This window comes from Pyxicephalus adspersus, chromosome 9 (genome assembly GCF_032062135.1).
Source record: "Pyxicephalus adspersus chromosome 9, UCB_Pads_2.0, whole genome shotgun sequence".
Taxonomy (NCBI): domain Eukaryota; kingdom Metazoa; phylum Chordata; class Amphibia; order Anura; family Pyxicephalidae; genus Pyxicephalus; species Pyxicephalus adspersus.
Window position 1 is genome coordinate 19,973,161 of NC_092866.1, and position 27,249 is coordinate 20,000,409.

Genomic DNA, 27,249 nt, shown 5'->3' on the forward strand with positions numbered 1-27,249 from the left:
AGCCGATTTATTTAACATCAATTCACATACATTTGCATAATTAACCAAAATTAAATAACTTTTAGGCAAACATAACTTAATGAACCTTAATTAACATGAATAACAAACATAGCATGAATATTAACATATTACCATAAATATAAATAAATATAAATAACCAAATAAATAACCAATAAATAACCAAATAAATAACATTGCAATAACTCTAACTTTTAACTTTAAACTCCAATATTAACCCCTAACTTTCAAAATAACCACCTCTTGTTATTTTCTTCTTATTACCAGGCTGCAGGTCCTGAAAGGTAAAGCCCGCCCAGTTGCAATATTCGCAACTCACCATGACCACCGCCAAGGCCCCTAGGCCCACCTTGCCTCAGGGGCCCCACTCGAACATCTTAAAGGGGCACTCCACCACCCGGGATGCTCCTTCACCACCAACTTACCACGGGCACTTACCTTCCCCCTGACCCCAACCGCCTACTAAACCCTAAATTCCAGGGAGGGAGGGTGGGAATTTTCTTCTTGTAAAAACTGTGACGACCTCTGACACAGCCCCCTTTTATCTATATAGCATCCCCACCCCTTTTAATATTCATCCTCTCCTCTTTCTCTCCTCCCTTTGCATCTTTCGAACTCTCCCAATCCTCCAACTTCGCTGCAACTCCCCCCCCCCCGTTCTTTTCCCTGGGCAGCCCCTTACACCCCTGTCATGAGGCCCTGCTCTTAATGCTGGGGGCCTCTCTTTATTATGGAGTTCAACTTTAAATCTGTCATTAAATAGGACAAATTGCTTACTACATCACTAGTTTATTTTAGGACATATATACTAGTCATACGTGACAAATTAGTCTTGTAATAGTACTAGTATATAGCTAGTAAATAGATACATTCACATATCTAATAAACACACTGGCTTTTGTCTACTTCAGAATTGTCTCTATCCATATACAAGTCAATGAGAATTCAAAAGCAGATTGGTTTAGTTTATAAACCGGTCAGAATGAGGTCAACTGGAGGTCAAATAACACCTGTCAACAATTTCAGAATGATCATAGAGGGATGCCAAACTGATTTTAAATTTAAGCTGAACTGAGCTTTTTTGTTATACTAACTCATACTAACTCATACAACCAACAAACTTATCAGGTTCATAAAACATACATTCATCATGTTTCTGACGCTTGGAGCTAATAAAATGACAATAAAACACACCCTATCAATATGAGGAAATAAATTTATGGGAACGAAAATTCAATATTCACATACAGATAGTAGGTTTGTTCTTAAGTTTGAATGTACCGTATTTTCCGGTGTATAAGGCGACTGGGCATATAAGACGACCCCCACTCTAACCAATCATTTGGGGGTCGTGTTATATGCCCAGTATTGTACTGTTCCTTCTGCCTGTCAGATCTCACTATTGTGTGAGAAATGAGAGGCAGAAAGAACTGTACACTACTAGTTCTAAGTAATGAATGGGCACGTTCCTTTAATGAATGGGCGTGTTCCACTGGAGAGCCAATCCAGGCTCACGTCCTGCTTTTCAGCTTACACGAGTCCTGCTGTGAAGCAACGCGAGCCTGCCCAGGAGGACTCGTGTAAGCTGAGAAGCAGGAAGACAGAAGGAGGCACAGGAGGACTCGCATGGACGCCAGACCAGAGAGGGGACTCGCGGGGACACCGGACGCTGCAGGTAAGTACTGGTACCCGGCGTACAAGACGACCCCTGACTTTGTCATAGATTTTTCGGGGTTAAAAAGTCGTCTTGTACGCCGGAAAATACGGTAACTCAGAACAGGTCTCAACATATTATTAGGCAGTGTGGTGTCAGTTACTGTATAAAATCCTCACTGTGAGTTAATCACAAACAAAGCAAAAAAAACAAAACAGCCTAGACATTCATTACCTTTTGGAGCAAGCTGTGCATTGATAGGCAAAAAGAAAAAACTGCAGAGTTTGTCTTGGTCATTAAAGAGTTACAAGATGTTGCAGAAGGACATAAGACTTCTTCTGCAAGTCATGCAAACAGCCCCACTCCCCCCAACAAGCCTCCATCCAGCACACAAGCGAGCAGGTAGAGAGCAGGAAAGCCCTGTTCATATCTATTAGTTGTCCCTATGTGGGATGTCCTTAACTCGGGGACTACCTGTAATGTAAATGTTTTTAAAGTCCAGGTGCAAATGTACAAAAAACAAATATAATAATACCTATAGCTATAAATATAATGAACCTGGACGATTTTTCTAGGTTCAGCCAAATGCACCAAACCTGTTTTGACTTGAATGGAAGCCAATAGAAGCTCTACCTGCTGTTTACCTTAACAACAAATTTTAGACAGATATTCAGTCAATTCAGTTTAATTGTCAGATGTTTGAGTCAATTGCAAAATACCAATTGCAAGAATAATCCTACATTTGTCACAATAAGGTTCACTACTAACGGCATCTGAAAATGACTGTGATATACACCACTCCCCTATGAATCACTGGGAAATCCCCAAACTATTTTCTTTTAGGAAAAGGGAATTTTCAGATAGCAATATTTAGTGTATCTGTGGACAGATATTTTTTGGGTGTTGCTAGTATGTAAGTAAAAAGCCACATTAGGATATGCACTGTATATCATATACTGTACATTGGTAGGATCCTATACCTGGGTCCTGTATATTGTATACTTTTTCCTGCCCTTGTAAATCAAAATACATTTACAACATCATTGCTGGTGCTGTTATAATCCAATATACTTATAGATTCTACACTATCACAGGTACAAGCATCTAGGATTCATGGGTTGTCACTGGTGATATCTTCTTTTCAAAATGCTAGCTTATAGACATGCTGATTGTCATGGCCCAGTGGCTTCAACACCTTTCATGGCACTGACATGGGATAACAACACAGTTTGTAAGCTTTACTATTGTTCTGTGTTGGCTCAGGGGTTAGCGCTCTGGCCTTTGTAGAACTATGTCCCAGGTTCAAATCTCAGTCAAGACACTATCTGCATGGAGTTTGCAGGTTCACCCCGTGTTTACATGGGTTTCCTCCAGGCAGTTAGGATAATTGGCTTCCCCCCAAATTGTCCTTAGACTGTAATAATGACATATGGCTATGGTAGGGACATTACATTTTGAGTCCCTTTGAGGGACATTTATTGATATGACTATGGACTCTGTAAAGCTCTGCGTAATATGTTAATACCCAGATAATAACAATAATAAAAAAAATAATACCCAGAGATAGCCAGGCACATCATTTTAGGAGGTCAGCCATAGCAATCTACATATGTCAGCTTGTAAGTAATTCTAGAACAGGGCTTTCTGGTTAGTGTTTAGACTCCTAGCTATAATAGTTTTTACAATAGAACATTATAAAATCATAGTAACATGGTTTATTTTTAATTTTGTTTGTTTACAGCGTGATTTATATCCCCTACTTCCACTGAGTGTATGCATCAGGATCCTGAGAGATGTTGCTGAGGGTTTGACTTTCCTACACAACCTTTACCCACCTATAATGCACCAGCGCTTAAAGCCCTGCAATATACTATTGGATGGCAATTTCAATGTAAAGGTAATATGTTTGGGAAAAAAAAATATCTGTTACCCATATTCATAGCAGGTTGTTAATAAAATCTAAAATAATAGGATGGAATAAGAAAATAATATTAAGATCATTTCACAATAGATTTATTTCTGTTGACATTAGTATGAAAGTCCCCCACAGTGATTTTACATCTAAAAAACACAAATACATAATTTAATGTATGGTGTCCATAAACTACACTCTATTTTTGTAGATTAGATGTCAGATTTGATAAAAACATTGAATTTAATGGAAATCTATTAAGTAATAAGTTATTCTTGATTAATTGTTGTTATTGGAATATTGTTATTGTATTGGTTGGAGGGTATTAAGAAGCACTTTCGGTTTAATGCTATGTACTGGTCGATGGGTACACAGCGAGAATCCAGGTAAACAAGCAATATCAGTAAGATATTAGTCTATACCAGATTGTACACTTTATGATCAGTGTATGGCCAGCTTTATTCTTCTGCTTAAAGTCCAGGTAAACTTGCCTCCCATAGCTCCCTTGATAGTGCCAACATCCTCACTCAGTCCTTTTCTTGGTGCAGGATCTTTGGCCATCTTGATTACCAGGCTGGATTGATGTAGCTCCTGTACACATGCATGGGGGGTTCATTTATTCTGTCATTGAGGTATGCAAAAATGTACACATAGGCAGCTCAGTGTTCATTTTACAAAAACAGACAGGCAAATTTCAATTGTTTCTGATTTTTTGTTCTGTAGCAAAGATACTGCAACGGCATGCTGGTTTTTTTACATGTATTATGTTTGTTTAGGTATTATTATGTATTTTTATATGTTTTATTGTATTTATTATTATTGTTGTTGTTGTTTAAAAGTGCAGTATCAGTATTCTGCACTGTTCTTAGAGAAAGGCCAGTGTCTGCTATGATTGTTTTTTCATTTCATTTTATGCAGTGAATACTAAGAATGCAAATTAAAAACATGGATTATAATGAATTGAAAACATAATCCAGCAGGGTATTAAAAACATATTAATGTGTGGTTAGAGAGTAATTCAACTGCAGTAAAATATTATGTTTATTACAGTTTTGGTACATATACTTTTATTTGTGTACATATACTTTTTTTGTATTATTCTACAGTATATAAAAATTATATATAATGTATTAACAGATACAGATATTCCAATAATCAATTGTGTTCGTTTTTTAGCTTTCAGATGTCCAGTTACCAAACTTACCAAAGCATGTGGTTTCATCGGACCAAGATAATAGCGCACATAGAATATATCTGTCTCCTCAGAGGCTACAGGGTCATGAGCCAACCCTGTCTGATGACATTTACAGGTTAGAATTTATTTCTTTTGAACTTTCCCAATAGATACCAATACTTCAAATAGAATTCACGCCACAATTTGCCAAAATATATTATATAGCTTTTACACTGGCACTGCTGATCTATCAGAGAGCTCTATGAACACATTTTTAAATGCTAGTCTTAACAAAAATCTATTATCTGTATAGTTGTCCGTTGACTTCAACATACGAAAAAAATGACAGTTTAAAGGTAAAACACATGCAGATTCCCTTACATTTGGTAGTCAGTAGTCAATTATCTTCTTACATTGGTATTTGTTAAAGGGTCCCTTTTCTTTGGTGGGTATTGTGAAAGATGCTTCCGCATATTGTGGTTCCTTGGAAAATGACACCTTTATAATACAGCCAGTGAAATATGTGCCCTTATACACCTATGTTCCCTAAAGAGGAATGTGTTTTGCTAGTCAGAAAAAGAGATGCTCCCTACATGAGTCGCTAGTAGGAAAAGTATTTTTAGTATTGGTGGTCAATGGGAATAATCCTTCCAATATTGGTGGTCAGTGGAAAAAAAACTTTTGTACGTTGGTGGTCAGTGGAAAGAGCATTCTGTACATTAGCAATCAATGAGAAGAATGGCATTTACATTGGTCCCTGTTAGGAATTCTCCTTATATTGATAATCAGTGGAAAAAAAAAATGATTTTACATTGGTGTTCAATAGGAAGAAAGCTACCTATACAGCTAAAAAGATAATGACCGCTTTACCATTGGTATGCCAGGTGATAATTACCCCTAGACAATGCCTCTAGTAGGTTCCACAAAACCCTTTGCTAGACATGACTGTTCCAAACACACTATTGCTTACTGTAAACAAAATCTTTGTTGGATTCTAAATTTGACCATCAGATCTTAAAACCCTCCATCAGTCCTGTCTTTTATTTTCCTTCTTTTCTGTCTATTTGCTTCCAAATCCTGTCCTTTCCCTGCATACTTACCGTCCCTTTCTCCCAAACCCTGGACACAACATCCAAAGCTGCAAGGAACAGATCAATTATTTCCCTAAGTAATTGTACAGCCATGTTCTTTTCCTAATGTTGATACAGAAATCATATGAAAGAGCTAAACTATGTAACTGCACACATTCTAACATATATAACAATACAATATAAAAATTCAACATTTTTTTCTAATGAATATTAATAAGGTATATCTATTTTATTTTCAGCTTGGGGATCATCATGCATGAAGTTTTGACCAGAAAATGCCCTTTCCATGGTAAGTAACTTTATGTAATGTACAGTACGAACATACTACTAATAAAATATATACAACATAATAAAATACTGATATTTTTATATCTTTAAATAAGTCTATTATTGCTTTTTCATTGTTATTGTTGATTTTTACCCTCCAAAAATGATGTCCATACACCATCAGATATGCCAAGTGGCCTGATCCTAATAAGCTAGGTATTTTCCAATATAAATATGGCTAAATCTGAAAAAAGGAGCTGTGCATTCAAGCAGTAATTTCAACCCCACATACACAGATGTCTTTAAAGTCTAACAAAACACATTTCAAAAACATATTCTTGAACATCTTGCTGTAATATCAAATATGTTTCTACTTCAAGTAAATCTTATCTGGTAATCCTATCAGCCAGAACTATTAATGGTAATTTCGTTACAGTGTCAACACTTACTCGGTTTAATGATATGTCATTACACTGAGTGCAGGACCCCGTCCTGGTCTTCACAGCTAAATTACACTGAATGAGTGTCATTCAGCTTAGAATGTCAGGGACATCTAGTGGTGGACTGTTATTACTGCAGGGGACAGAGTAGGAGAAGAAGTTAGTACTGCAGCTTGAGCTGGTTAGACTAGGCTTAGCTGGTTAGACTTCAAACATTTATAATCTCTCTGTGTGTTGGAACTTCTAGCACAGGCAGAGCATCTCAAGCAAAACAGCATAATACTATTAGTATTACTATATCTACTAGTAGATTGATTATTTCCAAAATGTAGCTGTGTCACAGAATATATTAGGTCAATGTTCCATTTATCTCCTGAATCATATTTATATATATATATATATATATATATATATATATATATATATATATATAGATATATATATATATGACAGTTGTTTGTTGGTTATATGTGTAAGTAAGGTCAGAGGCTAGGTTTGCCCATTGTTTTTCTTTTCCTGTTATAACAACCACATTCCAGGGCGGCTACAGAATTTGTTTAAGGAGATGACAAACAGTACAGTTGATAAGATTTTCTTATTTTCCCATGAAAAAAAAAATGGGAAAAATGGGAAAAACAGGACAGTTTAATGGCATCAAAAGATAAACTATATGTAAAAGATATTGTACTCTAAAAACATGGTTTTCTGGTGTTTTGTATCAAGAATAAAATACAGAAATTTAAAGTTTTTATAAAAAGTATATTGTGGTGATATTTATGTGCACCAAAAAAGTCCCATTTCTTTCTTAAGGAAAGTATGAAAATCTTATCTTGTTTGTTAAAGAATTAAGGGATGTGGTGAGATATTAAAAAAGTGAGAGAAAAAATTCTCCATTAGCTCTCCTTTAAAGTACTAATCTAGAAAAACAATATAGTAGCACTACTGTACTCCTTTGACTTTGCAGCTTCTGATTTGTTTGTAAGATAACTATACTTTTATTACAATTTTTCGTTATATGTTGTAACACTCCCCCAATGTTTTACAAAAACCAGGCCATGTTCTATGGGTATATTAACAGCTGCTAAATTTACCACAATTCATGGAACATGTCCTAGAGAGCATTACACTTGCCTTAGAAAGTACAGTCTTTGCTTCAAAAAACATCACAAAAACAGGCTTTTTTCACCTTTGCATGCATTATACATGCATTTTACAGTAGTTTTTGTTTAGTCCTATATAAAATGTGCCTGCTGGCAGCTTAAGTTAAAATGTTGTTTTATCAATGCGCCACTCTAATAGAATGGAAATGAATATAATCCAACACTGAAGTTAAGTTAGGCATTTCTTCTAGGACTGCTTACTGGGCATATGCTCACGTTTCCTTCCATAATTCTGTACTATAATTCTGTTCATAGTTTACAGTAAGTGAAAACATTCTAGGAATGAAAACAGCTGTAACTGTTTATTTCACAATAACAATGTTGCAGAACAAGTTGTGCAAGGTGCCCCTGTTTTTGGAAATCTGTGCTTGCTATTGCCATATAATGGAGAGTATTACTCCTATCTGTATAATGTTTATTATTATAGTCATTAACACATAAAAAAAAACGTCATACCATTAAACGTGCTGGAATTTCAAGGCCTGTTTATAAACATGAACAAAAAAAAACGACCAGCTGGGTTTTATCACATATATAGAAAAATGAAGCAATAAATGTGGCAATGATTTGGGAAACACAAAATATTATCCTAAGCTATTTTTAACTGTGTTTCTTATTGTCAATTTCGTAATCTTTCTCCTTAAAAAAAACTATTGCATTTTGAAGTTTGGGTTGATACAAACTGTCGGTAAATGAAGGAGAGATCCCAGTGGTGTAGTAATCATGGCAGCTACAAAAAGAAAGTTTGTCTTCTTTTCTTGAATTGAAGGCTGCCTGTAACAGTTAATGAGGCATCATTAACCTTCTCCTATCAATATTCACCTTCCAGCTGCTACAGATTGATAGCTGGTAGTAGGAAAGCATACTGGGCTTGAATTACCAGTTTGTAAAAGGGAAATCTGTGTGGCAGACGGCAGCCAATCAGCAATCACATAACATAATTATTCTGAATGGTTGCATTAAACACAAACAAATAAAACCACTAACAAATTAGACCAACTTTAAGTTTTGCTAACTCCTACCTCCCAAATTTTTAGCTGTTCAATAAAAAATTTACCAAGATGACTTCTAGATGTGAATGACCCTATTTGTTTATATACAATCATATTTTTTCTTTTTCTAATCATGCCATACAATCTGATATAAAAATAGTAATTGGATCTGACCAACCAGCTTTTCTAAATCCTTAAAGCATAGTCTAAATGTTCCATAAAAAAAGCAATAATGCTCAGTTCCTCCTATTTGCTTATCTCCTCCTTTCTCCAAATGGTGTTTATCTCTATATTTTTGACGTGTATGTCAATATTCTTTTCTATACTTTGCTTGTCCCATAGAAGGATTTCATGTCTACATTGTATTTCTTCTGGTTTTTGTGTTGACAAATGAGAATGATTGAAAACATAAAGCAAAGGTACTTAGAACAACATTGTGATAGTTTTTTTATACCATATCAGGAGGACCAGATATACTTTAGGAAGTTTGTGGCTAGGCAGCAGAGGTATAAAACATGTGACCTCCCTTCTGATGGTTCCCCTTTATCCCCCCTTTTTCTCCAATTGCAAAATTGTTCATGATAATCACAGAAGCTTTGAAATCATAAATGTATTATTTAGCTATCTAATCATCATGTTGATTAGGAGGAACAGAGATAGCAGGGAATCATAGGCAGAATAAACATTACCCTTATTCTATGTTCAATCTGGCAGTGAGGTTTGAACATAGAATTCTTCATGCTAATGACCTGCTGCCTAAGGGGAGACACTAAAATTACTACTATTACTATTATACTACTATTACTATTGTTTGATAAATTCTTGATGTGAAAAGTCATGCTTATATTTACTGGTTCTTTTTATATTTTTACTTTTGTCACAGAACAAAATCCTTTGAAACTGGAGACATTAATACTGAGAGGTTACAGGCCCCAGGCAAGCATTGATGACATTTTAAAAACCAGTAATCTTCCACAGAGTCAACGCAAGTATTTAATTCAGTTCATCAACCTGTGCTGGCATCAGAATCCCAGGATGAGACCAACAGCTGCTGGTAAGTTCAGCACCAGATTCTCTCTTAAAGATAACTCTTAAAGTTAAAAAAAATTGTAACTAGACAGGTCCTTTGTTGCAGAATGGGCAAACAATAAGGCCTTTTACGATCTTCCTTTTTTCCTAGGCCGGAATGACATAACTAATGTAATAAAGACCTGCCTGATCAACCTGATCACAAATTTCCAAAGCGGAACATTAGTTCTGCTTTAAGAATCAGTATTTAAAACAAACCTAAGGTCAAATATTGAGTACTGCTGCTGCATGCTGCAACACTGTTTAAGAAATGACATTGAATTAAATAAACCCTTTAATCTATGTGACTCAGTTATTCACATTAAAATTTGCTGTAGGTGCCACACTTGACAAAATGTTTTTATTTATCTACCTGCCAAAGAACTTACTATACCACACCTCCATTTCTGAGATCCACATATACCTACTACAAAGCAGAGGCAAAATCTCCCTTGCTTCCTTGTACTTAGGTCAAGTAAATTCCTCAGACCTGCTGAATGGACAATGAAGCAGCAGTAGAGCACGGATAAGTCATCATTCTGCTCATTTCACTCCCTTTTGTGTTCTATATGTACATTGGTTTTTAGTGCTGGCTTATCCTTTTTCCTGTCTGTCTGCAGTACGATGGATTGCAGGAGGCTTTTAGCAAAAATTCAGGCACTTACATTTGTTTTACATTTTTTATGTTGTTTTTCTTTTTATTTCAATCCTAACTGAATACATTTTATTGCTTTCACTTATGGCTGTTTTTTGTATGTATGTTTTATCTTTAGAATGTTTATCCGGTCTTCGCAACATCATGCAGTCTTTCTCTGTTGAGGACAGTAAGCGTGAAATGGATAGTTTTGTTAATAAAAAGGTTAGTGATCTGTTTCCAGTTGTATATAATCCACTAATCTGTTTTTTCAGGATGCTTAGTATTATTCCTTATTGACAGTGACAAATTTTCATACCACAAAATTTTGGCAGTAACAACATTTTGCGGACTTACAACACTAACACACTGCCTTGCAATTAGCAGCAGTATCGTCAACTTGTCAGACTTAATATGTAATGTAATGCAATGTAATGAATGTGATTGCCCAATGCCAACTGAAGGAGCACATGGCATGCCTACAGTGCTGTTTCTTATTGTAAGGAAGTATCTTAAAGTTGACATCCTCTATCAAGAAGTGTTTTTACTGGTTGTATCTCCTGATAAGAATCTTTGCAAGAGCTTCACAAGAAAGTTTTGCTTGAAAAAACTGCAAACAGTGTAACATGAGACCAAACATACCGAAATATTGATTTTTCACTTTTTTATTTTTTATTTCTTGCTGCAAATTTCTTTTAAAAGGTAAGCATATTAAAGACCATTTGAATAAACTGTAAGATAAACCTTACAAAACACCATCTCAGTCAGGGGTTTCCAAACTTCTCATTTCAGAGTCAAATACCCTTCGCAAATGTTCCAAATACAACAGTATAGTGTGAAAAGTCATCTCACTTCCTGTACTTTATAATAAATCTGCAGACCTAATTTTGTGTATTCAAATGTGCCACATTCCAAAGGTGAATGTGAAAATATCAAAGGATTTTTAGTAGTAAAAATTCTTAGACAAGAACTAGTAAAAAACTGCAAAAGGTATTTTTAATCCTCTTTCAGGGCTGGTTCACATCAAAAGATTTCCAACGCGTTTCACAGATTTTTGGTTCTGTTTCTTCAGGAAATAATTGAGCATTTAAAATGTATTTAATAATCCTATTTCAATGTATTAGTATCACTTAAAATCATTAGTGCCAGTAAAAGAAGAACACCCAAGGGGCCACAAGAGAAAGGGTCAGACCTGTGGTTTGTCTACTCATAATCCAGGTGTAAATTCACATGTGGCACAGGTTAAGATGGTGTAATGGGAAGAATAAAAACAAACTAGACTACCCTTACGCCATAACACGTGGTAACTCATCACAAATATTCAAATTACAGAAGAAAAATATGAGCCAGACATTGACAACAGCTGTTTAAAGCAGAAATAGTCCCAGCTATACTCACTTGTCCCTATGCCATGTCAGGGCACCGCCATCTTTTTTCTTCTTTCTTTTTGTGATTTTTGGCCAACTTGATTGGTAAGACCAGGATGACGTAACTCCTGCGCAGGGGCACAGAAGCAAATTCATTCCCAGGGAAAGTTGGGTCTTCTGACATGAGCAGCTCAACATTTTTGAGAGTTCCAGGGAGTGGTCAGGCAGGTAAACATGAACATTGCAGTAGGGACATCGTCCCGTTTTGCAATAATGGCTTACCCGATCCAACATTTTTAAGTTGTACTTTAGGTTTGCTTTAAATGTAAACATAGAAACCCCTACAATGCAATAATTCTCAATGGGTACTAAAAAAAAATAAATGAAAAAGTTAATGACAAACAAGTCTTAAAAACTAAAGGAATATAAAGACAGACAGAATGTAATTGTATGAAACGCTCAGCTGATGGCACACCTGGGCAATAAATGCCGGTGTCTAGAATTCTACACAGTTTATTGTACCCATTACAAGGAAGTTATAACCTACTGCAAACTGCTAGCACCTGGAGTCACACAATTATTAACCAGCAGACCATTATGTAGAGGACATTAGGTATAGCTCACTGGGTTTGCCAGCTTTTTTTTCTATTGTTAATTTTGTTAAAGTTTTTTTGTGCTGTTCAAAAGATTCTATACCACTCACATGCTATCAATTGAATGTAAAAGCTTTATTGTTGGGATATAACACAACAAAAGAAATGCCCAGGACCTCCTTCTCTGATGTATTTCTCCTAAAGGCTTGGTCATGGAGTATCTCTACAACTAAGCCTTTGAGAGATATGTGTCAGTTTGGAGTTCCCAGACAGGACTTTTACTTTAAAGTCCAGAACACAAGAAATTCCCAGCCAAGGGTTTCATTTTGATGACCAGAACAATAAAGCATTTAAAAAATGATGTTCAATAATTATAATGTGAGTCCCATGATTGATTGTTTTGGTTTATCAAGTTTTGGTTATCAAGCTTGGTATTTAAATATAGGCTGAATTCCAGACTTAGGTTCCATCTTGCACATTTGTACAGACTCCTTTTTTGTGCTGAAATTGCTCATTCTAATTTCACTACAGACTAGTACTATGTGCATTAGACTCTGCAGCAATTCTGTTTTGACCCATGTCAATTCATAACTGGAGGACACCAATTATTATCCAACCCTTTCATTCCTAACCTTACTGCCCCTGGCCCACCCCTTTTATTACATTTCAGTCTTTTTATCATGAAGGTTCAGCATTGCATGTGGGATTTGCCACAGCATATTGTTTAAAACAAACTATCACCCTGCCAGAATCTCCCATGATCACCCTACTTTGCAGAGACTTAGTTATATGACTTAGTAATATGTTACTGGATATAAAATAAGGTATGTAAATAAAACCTGTTTAATTTTATATAATTTCATTAGCATATTGTTGGGGGGAAGATGAGACAAGGAAGGTCTTTTATAAAAAAATATATTTATATATTTATTTATTTATGAGCAATCGTTAAAGACAGGTAAAAGCCTTGTGATGATACCTTGTGATAGAAATTTGCACAATAACTGTAATACAAATTCTGACCTCAATATCTAATTCTTCCAGGAGATGGCAATGCAGGAATACCAGTCCCAGGCCTGCACAGTAGAATTCGACATTAAATACCTAGATGTAAGCAAAAAATTAGATTCCTTTAACTGTGATTTCTTTATTTCCTTACTTTGACACAGCACTGCAAAATATGTTGGTGCTATATACATACTGTTTATTATTATTATTATTATTATTATTAATATCTAAAATTGTCCAATTTAACGACAATGACTATATACGTATTATAAAGACAAAACAGTCAGGTCACCAGATGTAAAAGAATCAACATCCTAATATTAGAGAGTAGAGAGAGTGGCAGAAAGCTTTCACTTCCCCAAAAATTAAGAGAAAATCTGAACAGACTGAAGTGAAATTTTGCAAATTGGGTGAGATGATTGAAATAAATAGAGCTGCTGAAATTAAAATGTGTTTTAAGGGTTTCATGGACTTTGTGTAGCTTCTAAGTACTACAAAAGCTGATTTCAACCATCCTGGATACTTTCTTTTGCAAATTGTCGTTTCCCAGCAAATAACATGTAAAAATGTTTAATAAACATAATTCTATAAAAACAGCTACCAAAAGATGCACCTTTAGGCATCTAAATTATTGTACAAAATCACCTGTTAAAGTAAATTTTGGGTAAGCAGTTTATCTGAAAATTCTGAATTTGTCATATTTTCACTAACAGGAAAATCTGTATTTGAAAAATAATTTTCTGCTTACTCCTACTTATAAACCAACTTGGTATTTATAACAATAGTACAATACAAACATTGCAATTGTAATTAGAACTAGTTGCCATAGATCGCTTGTTTGATTAAAAATGTATTTATATATTTTTATAATGATGGTTTTAGTTTCTGATAGAATGCATACGGGTTGGAATCTCTGTCAGTTTTCTACTGCTGTGAGTGTCTTATTCCAATCAACCCCATCATTGGCCCTGGTTACCAATGGTTTGGATATAGAAAGGGATGGAAAATCCAAGTTGCTTGATTTTTCACAGGAATGCAAATAGAGGTGGAATATTCTAATGTGAAAATCTGCTCTAGTGATAAATGTCTGCAAGATATCCCTTATCTTTGAAAATATCTCCTTATTGTTCTATACTACCATATGTGCCAGACCATGTTGGATTCTCATTGCCCAATTTGTACTTGTATATTCACATATATTTGTTATTGCTTTTTACTGAAATATCCTATAGATTCCCTTGTACTCTACTTGATGTACAGGTCATAGCTAGCTGTTTGTCTTTTGCAGGATAGCTGGTTAACAAGTCAGAGGAACAGAACTCTGAGTGCACCCGAGGAAGGCAGTGAAGTATCACCAGTTGGTTCTGGAAAAAAAGAAAAACGCAGTGGTAAGAATACAAAGTAAACATTTTTATTTACCAATAGATTTATTTAATCCCTCCTTGAACCTACAGATGTTATTGCTGTTGGACTAATGTTGTACCAGGTGCTGCTTATCTATTCTACAAATTATGCCGCTGTGCTTAAGTAGGTTGATGTCATAAACAAAAGCAGGGGGAATGGTTTTCCACTAATGTCTGTAATAAAACAATGCTCCACCTGTGCGGTATAATTGTTCTGTGCAGAAATGGGCAGCAGATGATCTGCTTCTCTATCTCTGTGAAGTTTATCTCCCATGTAATAAATTATGGAGGGCAAATACTCTTTAACCTCCCTGGCGGTTCATTTCTTTCCAGTTTTATATGTCTAAAAGCAGTACATTGTTTTTCATGAAAATTTCTTTTACAGTATAATTTAATAGTATGAGTATAATTAAGTTTGAAGCACAAAATCATGTAAAAACAATAAATTGAATACATTAAAATATCTATATATTTTTTTTTTTTAAATCTTTTTTTAAATTATTTAATTTTTTTTTAAAATGCACATTATACTCATACTAATATATATACTGTAAAATAAATGTTCTTGAAAACAATGTAGTGATTTTACACATATAAATCCAATGTATTGCATTCAATTCAGTTATTTTGTATTGAATGCAATAGAAATGGATTTTGAATTTCCCGCCCCCTGGCAACGTACACACGCACCGACGTCACTGGGAACTCCCCAGTGACTTATCGAATGCAGAAGCCGGCTGGAGGAAGAAGAAGGAAGACGGAGATTGTGGCGATAGACGGCGCAGGACGCCGGCGGGTCAAGGAAAGCGCTCTATTTACTAACCTTCCCATAGGTTTACATACCCCGAGTGTTACTCGGGGTTACCACTTTTAGCTTCTTTTTTTCTACCCCGAGTCACACTGAGGGTTACCTCTAGGGAGATTAAAGAAGACAAACAGAGAAAACAAGAAGAACTAGAGCTAGTTGACAAAAAATACATGTAACATGTTCTTTGTCAAAAAAAAAGCCCTGGTACTCGTACTGGGTGATTCATTATTCCTGGTATGGATTTCTTAAAAACCAGTTGCTATTGGTTAGCAAATGTTTTCAATCCTGGACCAGATCCATTCCAGGTTCACTGGATCATCCAGCTTTGATAAATCAGGTCCAGTCACTGCTGTGCAGTATCATGCAGCCCAGGCTCAATATACAATGCTATATACAATAATATCAGGCCTCACAACATCATGACCATTCTTTTCATCACTTAAGATTAGCTGATATTGGAGATGATTTAGAGTGATGATTTAGAGTACTACTACTACTACCCTACTTGTGACGTTACCATCTAGAATCGTATATATTCTGCAAATGGGGCAGGAAGGTGGCTTTTAGTTTTAAGACTTAGGCTATACCATCATGTATTCTCATAATGTTGGCATTATGTACCCTAGTTTAGCAGTTTTTAAATGATGTCCAGAATTGAAGTTTAATTGAACTAAAAACTTTAATATCTGCATAGCCATCCTAGAAAATAATTGTTTCCACAATATTTCCCTAAATCAATACACTAATACATGAATTGTAGTGAGAAATGGATTGAGTGACACAGTTATACAGTCTAACACCATCTCAAACAGAACTCTCCTTTAACAAATAGTCGCCCTTTTCTTAGAGACAGACGTAATCTCATTTTTAATCAGGCTAGACATACTCACATACATACATACAAGTCTTGTCAAACAAACAGGTAATATTACATCACAATATTACAAAGGTAGTGCTTTTAACGCATTGGGTCTAGTTCTCTCTCTAGCTCTCCTGGATTGACTGGAGAAGATAGACTATTATGAGAGAACCTGGATGATATACCAAATCTGGAATGGATCCAGGATTGAAAACATTTGCCAACTAATACCAAATGATTTTATTGAAATCCATTTTATGGATCACCCAGGTTCTCCCATGTTAGTCTACGCTCACCAATCTTGAAAAACTTTAAAAAATCCGGACCATTTCGGTTGTTGATGTTAAAGTTGTGCTTTAATTATGGAGAGCATTTTATGTGGATTCTTGAATGTGCTGTGTTTTTTTTCTTTAGGGTCCAGACTGTCTCTAATGCAGGGTGTTGAATTGGTTCAGAATTTTATTTTAGTAACTAGTTTGTGCCAAATATTATTTCCATAGAAACGAACCTTTATCTCTGGAGTAGGTTTAATTTAATGTATTGTAAATGCTAGGGATATTAGAACATTACCAATGCCATTTGCAATGAAGCTTGAAAATGCAATATTTATTAATGAATGAACTCCAATACGCTTATTATAGGATTGAACAGGTAGTCCCCGAGTTAAGTACATCCGACATCTGACTCCAGATTTGAACGGGACCTCCCTGCTCGCACAGAGGCTTGATGGGGGGAGGGGACGGTTTGCATGACTTGCAGAAGAAATCTTTTGCTAAGCTCTGAGCCCTTTCGCAACATCTTGTAACTCTTTAATGACCAAGACAAACTCTGCAGTTGTTTCTTTTTGCATATCAAAGCACAGATTGCTCCAGAAGTTAATGAATGTCTAGGCTCTTTTTTTCTTGCTATGTTTGTGATTAACTCACGGTGATGATTTTATACAGTAACTGACACCACGCTGCCTGATAATATGCTGAGACAAACATCTGTCCTAGTTGCAATATTTAAAATAATAAAATAATGTACTTGTTAACATACAAATTCAACTTAAGAACAAATCTACAGTCCATATCTTGTATGTAACCCCAGGACTACCTGTACACTGAAAGATACACCCTGTTGAAAGCTCAACTCCTGACTTACCTTCAGTCTTGTACACGCTCCTCTCTTGTATTGAAATAGCCTAGTCTAATTTCAATACACAATACAAGGTTCTCACATGTTCTTTAGAAACAGTAGCATGTTGCATAAACTTTTATAAACGCCTATGGCGCGTTTTACCGCAAATTTTACATAAGCGTTTATAAAAGGTTTACTTTTAACCCTTTCAGGAAATGAGTACAGGGGTACATAAAACCCCTTACTCATTCCCTGAAAGGGTTAAAATATGTGTAAAAATTAGACGAGGCTTTAATGTTTAATTATTTTATTAGGCTCTCTATTCACCTCTAGTGCTCTGTGATTGGCTGAGGTTTTACGTTTCTCAGCCATTCAGCACTAGACTTGAATAGGGGGACTTGTGCTCATTCATCTCTAGTTCTCTGTTTAATGGGCTGAGAAATATGAAACCCTGATGACAGCTCAAGCATCATCAGGATTTTCCCTTTCCTCAGCCAATCAGGGAGCAGAGCAGTCAGCTGAGCTCTGCTATGCTGACAGCTCCGCTCCCCTGATTGCTCCCGCAGCCCTGGAGGAGCTGTGAACTGTTCTGTATCTGTAGCACATACTACAAACACACATACATTTAATAAAATAACCTAACATTAAAGCCTCATCCAATTTTCTACACATATTTTAACCTTTTCAGGCAATGAGTAAGGGGTTTTATGTACCCCTGTACTCATTCCCCAGGGTGGGGTGGTGGAGATCTGGGAGTCTCCTTATTAAAGGGGGCTTCCAGATTCCAAAGACCTGGTAAAAACGTTTTTAAAAGCCTCCATTGAGTTCAAGCGTTTTTCCACGTTTTTATGCATTTTCTCGCGTTTATCCTGCGTTTTAATTTTTTAAACGTTGCAAGCAACGTATAAGATAAAGCTCATGAACGTGCCTGAAGGAAACGTTCTGGTGTAGATTAGCCCATTGGAATGCATGGGGACTTCAAACATGGGCTTTAAAAGCCTCAGGTTAAACACTGGGGAAACAGTCCATGTAGACTAAGCCTTATAGTAACACATTAACACTTACTTATGTTTGTAGGTATATTAGACAACAGCCAGGATAGGAAGATTTAAGTGCAGTTAAAGCATTGCAAAAAAGCTAATGTTTTGCTGCCTTTGTTGTGAACTGATTTTTTACCGCAATAGGTATAGCAACTAGAGTTGAAAAAAAAAGATTTGTTTTGAAATGCTTTTACTGTTTCACTTACTGCACTTCAGAATGTGTAAATACTTTAGTGTCTGGTCAAAGGTTCGTTTTTACTTATTCTCTTTTAACTATGTCACTTTAACATTGTTTAGAATTCAATTTTAAATGGTTTTAGTGCATTTGGTGAAGCGTTGATAGACCTGTTTGTGTGCCTTTGCTGGAATATAGAAGATGTTACATAACAAACATTTATAACCATTATTTAAAAAGTGTTTTAGATGTGTTCATTGTACTTTACCTTTTATTTCTCAGACAGCTTTCCAGGTTCATTTCCTTGGAATGGTAGTCATGTGCTTACAACAGAACCTCATCCAAGAAAAGTGCACAACAATGTGGTCAGCTGGACACATGTGGAGCCAAGAGGTAACAAATTTTCTTGGTGTATAGACATTTTCTTCTTATGTAGATATAGACATCTTAATTCTGAAATCACATGCCCAGGATACTGGATTCTGGGTAAAGATAAAGGCAAAATAACCCTTATACAGTTAGCTTCTTGTTAATAGCAATATAATATTGGTTGTTTTGCTACAAAAATTATGTTCTTTTTGTGTTACACATAGGCTTTTATAGATGCAAGATTTTTGTCAAAGCTTGGTAATGACAACTGCAATTGCCAACCATATTTTTCAATATAGTAGGCCTTATAAGAACGCTTGTAAAATGATTCTGTTAACAGTGTAAGCAGCAAAACACAAAGTTTGATTTGCCATTAGTCAATGTCCCCTGATATCATAGCCAATGGGCAGACTGAACAATGATTTCACAACAACCTTCTGGGTTGAATAAGGTGGGCACCATATAGTCCCTGAGTACAGTTTTACTTACACTGACATAAAACTAGAAACATCTGATCACTATAGATTAATTGAACAGTATTTATAGACAGCAGCTGGCACTGATCAGGGATTACCAACCCAATTTATTCAGGATTTTCAATGCAACAACACTCAAAGACTGCACAGTTAACACCTGTTGTATATTGAATTTTAAATATTTGTATCCTATGTATCATTCAACCACATAAGCATACATTTCCTCCCACGGGCTTCATTAGTCTGGTAACATGCTCAAAGACGCATGGTGATGTATTTATTTGGGTCACTATACTTTCACTGCTCATTTGCATTTAAATGCTTATTGGCAAGGCTCCAGTGATTAACAATCTCATGTGTCATGTTTCCAATAGCAAGAGTTTTATACGCACTTTACATGAGTATGCATTGCCATTGGTGTAACACAAGTATAATCTGAGCATATTGAGGGAAAAATATTGGTTTATAATCAAGTATACATGCTAATTTAACACATTTTGTGGTGTTATTGTCTTGCCTTCTTTTTTATTCTGTTAACAGTTGAACATTGTACTTCCTTTTTCAGGTCATTCCACCCAACATTATCTTTCCAGTTGCAGCAACTGTGTTGAGATGTTGAAAAAACACAGAGAGGTTTTGTTAAACAGCATTACAGAAGGGCAGCTCAACCAACTTATTGACACTATGAGGTCTAAATTTATACTGTCCAGAGGTGACGCTGAAAATATAAATGCAGAGCAAACTCTGAAAGCTAGAATAAGGAAATACATGGATACCTGCTGTAACAAGGGTGAAGAGGCAGCTCGAATGGCTTTGGACATCCTCCTCTCCCGAAAAATATTATGGATAAATCCAAATCCTGCAAACTAAAGTTTGACAAAAACATTTGTCCATCATCTTTACAACTGGATTATGTTTATTTGTTAGGTTGTACACAGAACAAAAGTTTGTTACCATACCGGGATAATATGACCACTGTGTGGATTGTTGTTGCATATATCAGACACTGGAAACTAGTGACACTAGTGACACAGACACTGGAAAAACTTATTTATGGTATTTGATAGGCTGCCCTTTGGCCAAAAAACATCCGCACATCTCACATCTAATGTGAAAATATTCCGTTTTAAAACTGATTCTTGACATTTAGAATCTGTATATTAGCGGAAGGTGTATAGCTGACATGTAAATCCCAGATGACTATTTGCAAGTAAATTCAGTTTCTTTTTTTGAATTACATTCAAATTCAAATTGGAATGGGTTTTTTTTTTTTTTTTTTTTGCATTGTACATTTATACCGTATTTACAAAGCTGAAATGTCTTTTTAAGATGATTTTTCACCTTCCTAAATGAACAATCTATATTTGTTTAGTAAATAAACCCTGCTGTCCCCTGCTACTTTTGCAGCTGTGCTAGATTGACATTACATTGTTTATTATTACATTGTGAATGCTGACTGCCTCATAGCTTTCTTTTAATTTCTGTGTATTTGTAGGAGGCAGGTTTTGATATAATTTTTGCTAAACAATCACTACACAATTTATATGGCTGGTCATAACAGGGTGTACAAGTTTTGGGTTTTTGATACTTTTACATGCTACTTGACTCAACAATGCTATACATATTATATGTTATCCTTTCTATAACTTACATACATCAACCTGCTAGGACAAAATTACTGAGAAATTACACATTTCTTGAAACTAATAGTACAGAAAATACTCCCAATGCTCCCAAAGCAACTAATACATCATATAGGCAGGACGGTTTTCTGCACTAATTATAAAAAAATATTTTGTAGACATTCAAATTGTCAAAGAATTTAAAGAAATGGATGAAAATTCAATTTGTCAACCATTTTAAAATCAAGCCTGGGGGTGATACACTGATAAACCATACCAAGATGGCAAAATATGCAAAAATGTAAGAATTTCTCTTTTTCTAGCAGAATTAAAGTAAAATTAGGACATATGTGCATACATAGCATGTATAATATCTGATATAATTACACAGATTTCGCTGTTTTTAAGTAGAATTCATGTAGAATGAACACATCTGTCTGAAAGCAAATGCATTACATCAATATCCAACTTTATCCAAAAGAATTTCCCTGTTTTTAGAGAAAATGGTCTGGAAAGCAAAAGCTCAAAAATGATTTGAATGTGCCGAAAAGCTGATTCGACTTAAATAGTTGGAATTTGAATTTTGACTAAAATTCTCATCCTTAGTATAAACTGACTCTTATAGAGCTGTAGTGTATGTAACAGGACAACAGTGCACAGTATTTTACTGCTCGGTACATCATGTATATAAAGATAATAATAATTCACAACTTCTTTTTATAGTTTATGTATAGGTTTATTATAAAACTTTATGTTTGTGAGTCTCTTAAGTATTGGAACTAACAATAAAATAATTCACAAAATGAATATCTGATTGGTGGCAGTGGTTTGCTGCATACCATTAATATAAGTTTATGGATGGAGTAGAGCAAGGTGAGATGAGTGTGATGCTTTATACATTTACCTCCATATTTGATATACCACCTTCATGTTTAAAGTGATGGAACACTTTTAGAACACTGCTTACTGTGGCTTAAATGTCTAAAATATCCTCAAAGTGTATATCAACCCCAACAGTAAAGTACCGTATTTTTCTTTGCTCCTTCTTGGAGCATGAAGACTACGGAGCACTTCGTGTTTTTCAACCAAGGTTCCATGGAACTCTAGGGTTCCTCCAGAGGTTGCTAGTGCTTCCTTGAGCAATCAGCAGGTTGTGACTCTTGGATCAGTTTAACTGATACCGATGATCTTTTTGGCTATTAACAACTGTAGATCCAGGGAACATCTAATTGCCTCATGGAATCAGGAAGACATTTTTTCCCCTGTTGGAGCAAATCGAATTTCTTTGCCTTCAAATATGGTTAGAGTTTTTATATGAGATATGTTTATTTCCCTAGTGATGGAACTTGATGGACTGTCTTTTTCAACCTAACTATGTAACTATCTGTAAGGATGGCAGCCTTCCCAATGGCCAGCAATGTAAGAGGTATTCTTACTACTGACCAACACAATAATGTATTGTCAGTTGTGGATTTTGTAATTATAACAGAGGTTCCATGAGAATCTAAAAAAACATTCCAAGGGTTCCCCATGTTGAGAAAGTTGAGAAACACTGCTTTAACATATTGAGAACACAAAAGTGCATGGTGTTCTGCAGTCTGCTCTTCTGTAAATGCAATACAGCAAGTGAGTGTTGTTAGTATGTTACTGGCATGTCCACCGCATGAAAATAAATGTACAAAAGCCTGCAAAGAGAAGTTATACATCCTCCTCATCTAAGAATTGTCAAGCTACCATATACTACATTTTTGTTTTTGGGTTTAGATACATTTTTTAACCAGGCTAAAATGGCGGAGGCCATCAAGTCCCAAAACGTGTTTCTGCCAAGACTTTGGTGGAACAGCAAAGCAGCATGGAGTTGGAGAGTTAGCCACATATTATGGCCATATCAATCCTCTGTACTAATGACATACAGAAGTTTTGCCTTAGGCTTAGTCTACACTGACTTTTTCCCCAGCATTTATTGCCCATGTTTGAAGTTCCCATGCATTCCAATGGGCTCATCCACACCAGGGCGTTTGTGGGCAGCACAATTTTGAGTGTTGAAAAGAATGCTTCTCTTTCTTTCCTTCTTACTGTAAATATGTTGTTTATCTTCCTTTACTATGTTTGTATGTCTCTAGTTGCTTATAAAGCATCTCCCTACAGAAGGACAGGTGGCAGGTTTTATATGTCCAGCCGAGCGGGTAGCAGTATTAGGCTTGGCGGGATTGTCAACTGAGCTGTACTATAATATATTTTAATACCATTCCATGCTTTTGATATTTATAATCCTTCACTGATGTACACAACCATAGTTGTTAAAAATAATGTTTAGCTTTCTGCTGCATGACATATTCTATGGAGCTTTGTCTTTTGTGGCAGAAAGCTACCCGGCACTACCCGGACATGGACTTGAATTCCTAATTACAAATGGGATGATCTGCAGTCGTTCCCCTAGGATGAGAAGTGTTTTAAATGCCCATAAACTCTTACAATATGGGCTTTAAAACACTTAAACAAACTCCCATTATTGCATTCAAATGTGGTATGGGTTTTTTCAAGTGTTTAAAAAAACAGTCCATGGAGACTAAGCCTTAATTTAAAAAAGTACTTAACAATCATTGTGTATTGCCAATCAGATGTTACTATGTCTATGCCATAATCCTAATAAAATATGTGTGATTAGGCTGTTTTAGATGTAGCTATCTTTGTGCTTTGTATCTGTTACTACATAAAATAATTGTGTTTGTGGACCTTTAAAGCTGGTGGAAAAATTATTGTGTATTAATATTCATATTTGAATTGAAACATTCAACAAGTCTGCAGCAACATGAGGAGTTCAGTGGAGGAAATAAATATATGTAACATAATTTATCAGGTGTATACTTTTAATTACTATTAATTATAAGAGAAGGCATTTGCTTAAAGAATTAAAGCAGAACTACACCAAAAAAGCGCTGTCCTGTAATCCAACTACATTCCAGCACAGAGGAAACACCAGGTGCTGTCACCTTCCTCCTACACGAGATTGAGTTACGTAGCCTGCTGTAAATGGGAAAAGAAAATGCCGATCTCACTGCACATGCGTGCAATCTGCATTTTTTTTCCCATTACAAAAGCCATGGGTATTCCTCGAGGCTTTGCATACTCATTCGTTCTTTACCATACTGCCATGGAACCCTGGTACGGAATGGCTGCTCTACACAATTCAGGGCTGTCCTTGCCTTCCTCCTCAGCCTAGTGGCAGCAGTTCTGTTCATGTAGAATGTCTCTCCTTCATGTATTCACCATTTTTGCTTGGCCAGATTGGTCAAAGAGAAATTGAAGCATTGTAATTACAGTAAATGAGTGCTGTGCCCTATATATTGCTGACTTGTACCGAGCATGATACCAATTAGTGTGAACTACAGTGATGGTGACAGTAATTTTATAATTCTAAAAAAACTTTTAGATGTAAATTCATTCTTAAAAAAAAGTTGAACATGGAGTTGGTTATTAAAGAGATTCTGCCATGAAAATTAAAAAAGGTATGACAGAACACTGGGCTATTCTGGAAGGCAAAGTATGGCATATCCTAAAAGGATGCCCATCCCTATACGAGCCCAACCAAAGGACTTTTATTTGAACAGTCTAGAAAAGCTGCAACTACGCTGTACCAAGTGCATTAGTCTCAGGGGGGAATATGTTGAATAAATGTGTTATTTTATAACTCTGGCAAAGCCAGGAAGTTCTCAGCACCCTGTCGTACATTAGTGGGTGCTTATAGAAGCATAGTTTTTAATTTTTCACTGGTATAATTCGTTCAAAGCCTGTGCTTATTTTGTTCAATCTTTGTACCAAACAATAGTGTAATATTCATATAGAACGTATAGAAATGACAGTGTTTTGTTGGTGCCTTGTGTTACTTTTAAAAAAACTGGTTCTTTAAAACAATTATCTTGAGTGTGTTGTTTATATGGGGGAAAGTTTTGACATAATTTTTTTGGGTGTTTTAACTTCTTAATTATCTTTAATAGTAAACAGTAAGATCTCTATTCTGCAGTTCCCAACTTCCCACCCCCTCAACTTTCTTAACCAGCAAAGACCACAATAGAGCGGTGGTTGCTGAGAGTGCAGAGAGAAGATTTTGTCACAAATATTTCAAGTATTATTTAGCAACTACAAGGATTTACCATATTGTTGTACCATCTCTTTTTATTTTAGAGTGTATGCACATCACATTTAGAACCTTTATACGTGTGCATGAATACAATCCTAACATGTCATAATACACTTTTTAACAGTTTTAATAATATATATTTCATCATTTAAAGCAGTTCTTGAGCTCCAGACTTATAGGGCATGATTTAATAAAGCTGTCTAAGATTGGAGAAGAAAGACTATCATGGGTGAACCTAGGGGATTCAGCAAACCAGGAATGGATTCCTTTTATTCATTAGCTATTATATGGCAAATACTTTCAATCCTGGACCAGATCTATTCCAGGTTTGCTGGGTCACTGAGATTCAAACATTATAATCTATTTTTTACAGTCTGGAGAGCTTTGAATAATCAGGCCCATGGGCTGAGATGATGTCATTAGTTTGCTACAGGAAGGGATCATTTACTCAATCTACTTTTCCCAGTGATCAGAGTGCAGCATTTTAACTTTGTAGTAAGCCATGAAGTGAGAGGCTGCAGTGGAAGCTGATTTGGGTGAACAAAGCCTAGCACTGCACAGACACCAGGAATATTATGACTGTATCCTCTCTCAGCCCAGAAAGTACATGCTGACGCTAAAAAAAAGAACAAGAATAGTTTTACCTTTTTGGAGGTAAAAGCAGGTAAAAGCAAATCAAAATATAGTTAGGGAAAGTACAATGATCTCTTTGAAATGTAATTACAACATTGGAGGATATTATTTGGTTAAATAAATGGCAAGTAATGTAAACCACGGCACTTTGGTTAGTCGAGAATGAAATGGGCAAAATGAAAAATAATGAGGTCAGTAAAACACAGTCTACCACATACCCTAAAGAATGGAATAGTGAGGGAATGAATGGAAGGGAAATATATGCAGCTGGAGAAGGTAGCAGCAAAACAAACGTGTTGTTTTGCCTTGCATGGTTCAATGCACAGGTCCAATTTAAATCTATAATGACAAAGTTACAGTTTAACAGTTTAAAAAGGAGGATCAAAACTATGTACAGGTTGTCCCCGGGTTAAGGTCATCCAACACACAGAGGACTCCTAGATATGAACGGGGCTTCCCTGCTCGCTTGTGTGCAGGATGGAGGCCTGGAGGGGCGGTGTGCATGACTTGCAGAAGAAATCTTTTACTAAACACAGCTGAGGTTGTGGGTGATTTCTATCTGTAACCTATTGTAACTCTTTAATGACCAAGACAAACTCTGCAGTTGTTTCTTTTTGCATAAATAAAGCACAACTTGCTCCTGTCTAATAATGTGTTGAGACAAACATCTGCCCTAATTGCATTTATTAAAATATTGTATTTGATCTGACTTACATACAAATTCAACTTAAGAACAAACCTACAATCCATGCCTCCTATGTAGCCCAGGGACTACCTGTATATGAATGTTTCTTTACCTGCATGAAAAGTGACCTAGTTGACACACATTTGGTCTGCTAGGGCTGATATATTGGTCTGCCTTTGTGTGTTAAAAAAAACATTAAATGTTACCTAAAGACTATAGTAGACTAAAGTGACAAGGCCTCTACACATGACTGATGACACGGGGTGACATTGGGGTGATTGAAATTTAATATGTTTCTATAGTTGTTTATGAGATTGATAGATGAACCCTGGTCGGAGGAAGCAGTATATCCACAAAACGTGTCATATATAACATATATGTACCAACATATGTGGTTCAATGCAACAGTGGCAGAGAAAGTTTAAAAAAATTACATAGGTTATGAACCATAACCAATAAAATAAATGTATATTCACCTGCCACTTTCCAATTTGCTTTGTTGATAAAGGTTTTGTTGGATCTTGGATTGAACACTATTTAT

General features: G+C 35.8%; 1 protein-coding gene across 4 annotated transcripts in view; it reads left to right on the forward strand.

Moving 5' to 3' along the window:
* The window catches only part of LOC140338597 (receptor-interacting serine/threonine-protein kinase 2-like), a 36,635-nt gene extending 12,534 nt beyond the window's left edge, over positions 1-24,101 (forward strand). For 3 of the 4 annotated variants that reach the window (XM_072422871.1, XM_072422869.1, XM_072422870.1), the window contains exons 4-12: positions 3,414-3,569; positions 4,761-4,894; positions 6,089-6,138; positions 9,592-9,762; positions 10,550-10,635; positions 13,415-13,480; positions 14,667-14,766; positions 19,065-19,175; positions 20,193-24,101. In XM_072422871.1, coding sequence (XP_072278972.1) covers positions 3,414-3,569; positions 4,761-4,894; positions 6,089-6,138; positions 9,592-9,762; positions 10,550-10,635; positions 13,415-13,480; positions 14,667-14,766; positions 19,065-19,175; positions 20,193-20,497 — 1,179 coding nt within the window. In that variant the 3' untranslated portion in view covers positions 20,498-24,101. The remainder of the gene's footprint in view (positions 1-3,413; positions 3,570-4,760; positions 4,895-6,088; positions 6,139-9,591; positions 9,763-10,549; positions 10,636-13,414; positions 13,481-14,666; positions 14,767-19,064; positions 19,176-20,192) is intronic. The other variant, XM_072422872.1, reaches the window with a different exon arrangement.
* The last annotated feature ends 3,148 nt before the right edge of the window (positions 24,102-27,249 follow it).